We start from the raw sequence: 8,723 nt of genomic DNA, 5'->3' as shown, positions 1-8,723 counted from the left end.
AGTTAAGAGAAAGCCATGAAATCTTACTTTTTCCACTCATAGGCCTGTAGCCATACTGGAACACCGTCTTGAAAGATTCTAGTCGAACTAATCGACCCCATTACTTATGTCTTCTTTTTAAAGTCGAGTACTTATCCTATCGGTCTTATTACTGAACCGCTGAGTTACGGAGACGTAAACAAAACAATACCGGTTGTCAAACTGTGGGTATATGTGATACGCAAACACATATATGACAGCCTTCCACACAGTTTCCATCAACCAAATTCCTTCATTAGACACTCTAGTAGAAGTACCGCGCAGTGTTTGCAAAGCTAGTTTCTTAACCACACATTATATCATAAATTATTATGTTGGTGCAGGAAGGCGGCGAGCTGGAAGAATCATTAGCACGCCGGGCGAAATGCGTAGCCGTATTTCGTCTGCCGTTACGTTCTGAGTTCAAATTCCGCCGAGGTCGACTTTGCCTTTCATCTTTTCGGGGTCGAGAAATTAAGTACCAGTTACGCACTGGGGTCGATGTAATCGACTTGGTCCGTTTGTCTGTCCTTGTATGTCTTCTCTGTGTTTAGCCCCTTGTGGGTAGTAAAGTAATAGGTATTTCGTCTATCTTCACTTTCTGAGTTCAAATTCCGCTGAGGTTGACTTTGCCTTTCATCCTTTCGGGGGTCGGTAAATTTATCGACTAGTCCCCTCCCTACATATTTATTTGAAACATTTGATTCTTCAGACAGTGTAAAAGCCCAGATAAGTAGCATGGAATGTGTGGTCTTAGGATACAGCATCTCTGAAAGCTGTAGCCCTTGTTATACACTTGTCACTTCTTAGATAACAACTCTGAAGATTTGTTATCTTTTACCTTATACTTTATGCGAGGAGAGGCAAACAATCTTAACCACAGAGTGAAATCACAGACATCACCTGTTTAAATTTCATAATCATACTATACGACTATGTAAGCAAGAATTCAACAAATTCTAATACATTGTCTTCTATTCCGTTTTCATATCGCAAAAAAGAAACTCTTTTGGTTCGACTTCGATCCAGTCTCACGGCACGAAGTATAAATGATACCTCACCGAGCATTTAAAAAGAAACATATCAGTAACATCGATGCAGATTTGGCAGTATAGTTAAAAACTATAACTATGTGTTTCTGGGTTCGGTCTCGCTATGTGAATCATTGGTACTATAGCCTCAAGCTGATTAATATTTTGAGTGAATATAGCAGACGGAAGCAGGATGGAAGCCCATCGTGTACATACATACATACATACATACATACATACATACATACATACATACATACATACATACATACATACATACATATACACCCTGTTGATGTTGTTGAAATTCCAATGAAGGATTTAGGTTAGAAATTGGCTCTTTTTCTATTGGCAAGAAATCTTGAAATAAAACTGAATAATGACATTACATACATACATACATACAAACAAACAAACATACATACATAATACATACATATATACATACATACACACATATAAACATACATACATACATACAAACATACATACATACATACACCCATACATACATACATACAAACATACATACATACATACATACATACATACATACATACATACATACATACATACATACATACACACACAAATACACGTACCCTTGACACGTAATGATGCCACAAAGTTTTCTTCGTCTTAATGTTCTTCTTTCTCCTCTTGATGCTTTAATCTCCATATTACCTCCACCCTTTTCTCTTGTATACTTACTTTAACTCCCACTCTTCAACTTTCAGTTCTTAGAAGCCTTTATTTCTCTTTTTCGTTCCCCCTCTCTATACATATGATATATAAACACGCATACAGGCACATGCATGCATGCATGCATCCATCCATACATACATACATACATATATAGATACATACAATGCATGCAGTCATACATTTGTGTGTGCGTGTATATATATATATATATATATATATGTACACACACACACACGCACACATATGTATGCATAGCATATGTAACGAATGCTATGTTAACTCTGTGTTATCTACATCATAAAAAAAAATTGACACAGTAGTAGTATTAACAGATATCTAAGAATATATTTCATTCTAAAATATATAAGAATATTTTATACAAATTTTGCTCGAAGAATCTGTGATATGTTAGACTTTGGATTTGCGTAAAGTAAAAATATGTCCTGTTTGATATGAAATACTTCAATGTCAGCAGATGGCAATACTTTCATTCGATGAATCGGTACAAACTGATCAACTCCCTGCCAACGGTAAATCACGCTGTAATGCTCATGGGGGTCATTAGAATTTTGTGCATTTGTCACAACAAGGTATTTCTGGTCGCCAATACTGAAGAACTCCCAATCGATTGCGCTACAAAAATAAAGAAGCAAGCGTTGAAGTATATGTATAAATAATATATAAATAAATATGGATAACTATTGAAAAGGTTGCAAGACGCAACGAAAATTTTAGGAAAATAAAAATAATTGAGAAGTGGAAATTTTACCGGTGAGTGTGTTATATTGTAAGGCACAAAAAGAAAATGACTCTCCCCAGACAATAGAATATGCTTCAACACACGAACTCACATAAAGAATCTTGCAAACCAAATCCAAAAACGAAATATGAATAAATAATAAATATAATAAATAAATTAATTAATGAAGAATTTGATGATAAGGTGTAAATTTTCATGTTGACTAATTTGCACTAACATTAAACTTAAAGTACGACGGAATTCAAAGAGCTTTCTCAGTATCTAAAGCACATCGATTCAGGTTGGATAGCTGCTTAGCGAAGATGACAAATGTGTTTATCCATCCGCCTATCTATCTATCTATCTATCTATCTATCTATCTATCTATATCTATCTATCTATCTATCTATCTATCTATCTATCTGTCTGTCTGTCTGTCTGTCTGTCTGCCTGTCTGCCTGTCTGCCTGCCCGTTCATCCGTCCGTCTGTCTGCATGTCTGTCCGTCCGTCTGTCTGTCTGTCCATCTGTCTGTCCGCTCTGTCCCCCCTCTCTGTTTCTCTCTCTCTATATATATTACAATTCCATATTGCTACTGTTGATATATATATATATTTATATATATGGGGTGTAAAAGTAGGTATACAGTAAACATCACATCAACGTTATAATACTTAATTCATTAACATTTTTAGCACATTAAATTAGTTAGTCTCATTTTTGATATTTTCAGTGTCATTAATCATAACTATAATAATAATTTTATTGTAACTTTTAATTCTTTTGATAAAAAATAAATGAGTATTGTATGTGTTTTCCTTTTTCATAACTGTATACCTACTTTTACACCACACCGTATATATATATAGTTTGTTTGCTGCCTGAAGTTGTAATCTTACACGTTCAACTTTTGGTGTATTGTAGCATCTGAAAGGAGTTAGGAGAATTGATTTTGAACTGTAGCAAAGCCGGGGAAGCAAGGAGGATTGAGCGAAGTGGTGATTGTTCGCTCCAGGCGATGCTTTTACGAGATGGTGGTGGGGCACAAGTGAGTCTACTGCATAAGCCTGTTTAGGCTCGTTGAAATTCGGGGGATGAAGGAATGAGGGTGTGAAAGAAACTTAAGTGCTGTCCCAGAGAGCACATATTCTAGCTATACTACGGATTTCGAATTTAATTATCGAAGATGAATAAATGAAAGGGAAATGTTATTGAAAAAGGAATTAAAATGGTTCTCAGTTCTAAGAGGTCGATATGTTTGGTTGAAGTTTGTATATTGCATCTTTTATCTTTTACTTGTTTTAATCATTAGACGGCATCTATGCTGAATCACTTTGGAATGAATTTGAAGAGGTGAATATATAATGTGAATTTAGACGAGAGCTTGTCTGTATTTTTGAGTTATTGAAAGTAACATGTTGTTGATATATATTTTCAGGCAAAATACAACGAAGTCTATCAACGAAAAGGTAAGGAAATGAAATTTATGGACAGTGTACCCTTGTTCAAAAGAGGATAGCAAGTTAGAAAGTTAGAAAGATGATTATAGCGATGGCTGCAATCTGTTGAAATTCTGGTTTGATAAGGTAAGAAATACGCGTTCTGTAAACGCATAATACGACGGAATGATCCGAAAAAAAATTGTATAGAACCAGTATGTAGAGAAATGAGCAATTATATTAAAATGCGAAACGCAACACTTCTGTGCTCAATTCAAGGGTAACTACTTCGCTAAAATTATCAAGAAAACTGAACTCCAGATTGTTAATGGAAGTAATTGTCTTCAGTTCAGTTACCTCCCTTTCATCAACTTGCATTATTCTCTTGTCCAGTATAGTAAAACTAAGTAATTACAGTAAAATGGGATACATTTATACCTTCCTTCATCTGTCCCAGTGGCGAAATTTTTTCCCACGAGAGTTTCGGACCCCAGTTATAAACTCATTTGCATAGAGCCAATCAGAGCTAAACTATCAAACTAATTTATGAGTGCATGACAAGTGACGGGCGATAAGATTAGGTCATTTGGGTAAGGAATGACCATGCTTCTTTTCACTTTTAAGAATGCTTGTTGTTCTTGATCTTGTTTCAACCATGGTTGCCTCTGCGTAGTTATTTGTGTTGTTGTTTACTTTCTAAAACAATAAGGGGAGAGGGTTGTTAGCACATCACCCTCTACCCACATTTTCCTCATCCACATGTTTACCATATGGGGTCCTAACAAAATCCGATAATGCGTATAGATACAAATCTGTTTAATTACTTGCCTCCTAAAATCAAGCATAACTTAGCGATCGGTCGATTTACAACTCCGTTCTTCGTCCTGAGTTTACTTGGTAAAGTGTGTTTGTTAACTTGACAACAAGATCAAGGTGAGTTCTGATTGGCTGTATGGAAATGAGTTCATTATTTCGGTCCGGAACTCTCGTGTAAAAAAAAATTGTATCCAGGTATGTATATATATATATATATGAAGGGCTTAATCGAAGAAATTGATCCCAATACTCATGTTTTTTTTTATCCTGGTACTTATTCTAAATACCCTCTTTTGCCGAACCGCAAAGTTACAGAGGCATAGACTAACCAACACTGGTTGCTAGACGGTGGTGGGGTACAAACACCCGCCACACACACACACACACACGCACGCACACAGACGCACACATATGTATATATACGTTTATGTACATATATACATACATACACTATGGGATTCTTTCAGTTTCTGTCTATCAAATCCACTCCTAAGGTTTTGGTCGGCCCGAGACCATAGTTGAGAACATTTGTTACGCAGTGAGGATGAGCCCATGAAATTATATATATATATATATATATATATATATATGAGAGGAAAAGAACAGCAAAAACCAAGGCACGACGAGTATCTCAAATCATTTAGAATATTTAATTAGAGTAAAGTGAATTTGAGTTAATTAATTAGTTATTATTGGATGTCTTACACCTGTTTCTGGGATATGCCAAGTGATAGGTTAGCATCTCAATACACTGGGTATTTCGTCATCAGAGACAAGGTCAGTATTTATGAAAGTTCTAGACAGGGAATTCACAGTTTATAAACGAATAAAACAGTAGATAGAAGAAAACAGACAGGAGAATAAAGTTCACAGCTCATCTTCTTCCGTGAATGTATAGGTCCTTAAGTATTAATCGATTCCTTCAACATGAACGCAACATTCAAAATACTACCAAAATACTGCCTGGATTTACCAGGGATTATACTTAAGGACCAATACCTTCACGGAAGTACCGACCAGCCTACACGCCTTCTCGAAGAAGATGAACAGTGAACTTTATTTTACTTTCTGTATTCTTCTACCTATTGTTTTAATCTTTATAAAGCTCCACGAGGCTCCGGCAGGGGATGATGGCGAACCCGGCTGTACTCTTTCACAACTTTCTCTTACTCTTACTTCCTGTTTCTGTTGTGCCTGTAATTCAAAGGGCCAGCCTTGTCACACTCTGTATCACGCTGAATCTCCCTGAGAAGTATGTGAAGGGGTACCCATGTCTGTGGAGTGCTTAGCCAATCGCACGTTGATTTCACGAGCAGGCTGTTCCGTTGATTGGATCAACTGGAACCCTTGTCGTCGTAAGCGACGGAGTGCCAGTAAAAAAAATTAAATGTATGTATGTACGTACGTACGTACGTTCGTATGTATGTATGTATGTATGTATGTATGTATGTATGTATGTATGTATGTATGTATGTATGTATGTATTTATGTATGTATGGTTGTATGTATGTACCCACACACACATACAAAGTAAAAAGGAAGAAAAGAAAGGAAGGAAGAATGAAAGGAAGAAAGAAAGAAATGAATAAGAAAGAAAGAAGAGGAAGAGAAAAAAAATCAATGAATAAGGCGATAGTATTACTTCACAGTGTGAAAGTACAAATAGACTTACCTATAGGTTGGGATACTCTGGAATTTCTCAAAGGCTTTCTTTTGAATATTCAATTTGTACACTGTTGATTTTGTATTGTAAGTGTTGATTTTTTTAAAGTTTTGCGGCCCAAAATTGTAACTGTTTGCCACAACCAAATAATGATCATCGTTGATAGTGAAATACTCCCAATCCACAGCACCCATTGTCTGAAAATTAAAGCAATAAAAACGATATTCAATGTCTATGTAGCTATTATCATCTGTCGTTTTTTTAAAACTTGTTTCAGTCATTAGACTGCAGCCATGCTTGGGTAGCGCCGTGAAGAGTTTTAGAAAAAATCATTATTATTATTATTATTATTATTATTATTATTATTATTATTATTATCATTATCATTATCAATATTATTATTATTATTATTATTATTATTATTATTATTATTATTATTATTACTATTATTATTATTATTGAGTGAGAGAGCAGTGCATGCCATCAAAGTGACACTGGGGTAAAATATACAAAGCCCAGTATACCCATCAAGCCTAGTATTTATTCTATTGAGCTTTTTGCCGAATCGCTATGTTACGAGGACATAAACACACCAACACTGGTTGTCAAGCGGTAGTGGAGGACAAACACATACACAATGACACACACACACACACACATATACACACATATTCACACACACGCACACGCACATATAAATATATATAAAGTGCCACACAGCGGGACTGAACCCAGACCGATGCTGGGAAGCGAACTTCTTACCACACAGCCACGCCTGCGGTTAATTCATAAAATGGGTCTTTAGTTGAAATTTTGATTTAGAGATTTAGTCGGTCATTCTTTCACCAAGTGCATATCCTCTAATCTTCTAGGAAATGCATAAACGTCCAAATATTCCCACGTTTCTCTTCTAGTAAAGATTTCATTAATGTATCACATTTAGCAATAATTTCTGCAATTTCGAAGTGGCAACATGTTTTTATGTGCTACTATTAGTTTCATGTACCGAGAGGGTTTTAACACGCTTTTAACACGCTTTCAGTGCCTGATGATTGTGCTAGGACACCAGACGTGTTAAATATACTGTCTGGTATGCTCTCAGCACATGAAACTAATAGCAGCACATAAAAATATATACTGTATTTATTAGATAGCATACACACACACACAAGCACACACACACACACACACACCACACACACACACACACACATAAGTAATGCTGCATCTAACTTATAAATATGTAATATTCAATGTTAAACAAAAAGCAGACATACACATGAGGCTACACCCATTAACACCCCCACACACGTATATGCACACATAGGCACACATGGTCACACACATAATCTATCTTCTGCTTTTCCTTGTCTTTCTCGCAACAAGAAAAACAAATATTCAATATATAACATGAATGCTCATGCTGTAGGAGCGAAAATTTAAAAGAAAATATTTGAAGCAATTTATACAACTGCATAGATAAGGAAGTAATCTCTCTCTATATAAAGCTGAGAATGTGTGTCTGTCTATCTGTCTGTGTGTTTCCCTAAAACTTGAGAACTACACAACCAATCTCATTCAAATTTTACACATGCCTTACTCAGGGTCCGGGGAGTGTCATCGGCAAACAAATTTTAACTTTTTGCCTAGGGCGAGCCCACAGCAATATCATATCTTCTCCACTACGAATCCCTAAAACTTGAGAACTACACAACCAATTCCATTCACATTTTACATATGCTTTACTTAGGATCCATGTAGTTTCATGGGGAAAAAAATGTTCAACTTCTTGCCTAGAGCGAGCCCACAGCAATATCATATCTTCTCCACTATTTCAGTATTATGTGTTAAAAGTGAAACAAAAACATTTCTCTATTTTATGTCAGATACTTTCACTTTAACAATAAAAATAATAATAACAATTGAATTATATGTAGTAAGTAATAATTAAAATCAAACTAAAGTATAATATAATCGTAACATAACAAAAGTAAAAATAGCAATTGGTATAAAATTGCATCAATGACTTGAACTTGAATAAGTGGTTTCACATGAATGGGAATAAATTAAAAATAAAATTAGCGTGCAGAAATGGAATAATCCAGATGGATAATAAAAAATTAAATTAAAGAAAAGACTATTGTCTATAAAGTATACAATGCAGAGAAAAAAGAAGATTTGAACACCTGCAGGAAAGCACCATCGAAAAGTGTCTTGGTGCGACTATGAAAGATATCTAACCAGAGGCGGTAAATTCGCCACAATAGAAGCAAGGTTCGAGTCAACGGAGCGTGCAAGGGAGTACTCGACTCG

At 35.5% G+C, this 8,723-nt stretch overlaps 1 protein-coding gene across 1 annotated transcript in view; it reads right to left on the bottom strand.

Annotated features, from left to right (window-relative positions):
- Positions 1 to 2,074: 2,074 nt before the first annotated feature.
- The window catches only part of LOC115225320 (thrombospondin-type laminin G domain and EAR repeat-containing protein-like), a 56,153-nt gene continuing 49,504 nt past the window's right edge, over positions 2,075 to 8,723 (bottom strand). Inside the window, exons 9-10 of the mRNA XM_029796271.2 lie at positions 6,420 to 6,607; positions 2,075 to 2,387 (exon numbers count right to left, since the gene is read on the bottom strand). Coding sequence (XP_029652131.1) covers positions 2,129 to 2,387; positions 6,420 to 6,607 — 447 coding nt within the window. The 3' untranslated portion in view covers positions 2,075 to 2,128. The remainder of the gene's footprint in view (positions 2,388 to 6,419; positions 6,608 to 8,723) is intronic.

Source organism: Octopus sinensis, linkage group LG2 (assembly GCF_006345805.1).
Source record: "Octopus sinensis linkage group LG2, ASM634580v1, whole genome shotgun sequence".
In the NCBI taxonomy this organism is placed as follows: domain Eukaryota; kingdom Metazoa; phylum Mollusca; class Cephalopoda; order Octopoda; family Octopodidae; genus Octopus; species Octopus sinensis.
This window is presented reverse-complemented; position numbering and strand designations above follow the sequence as displayed.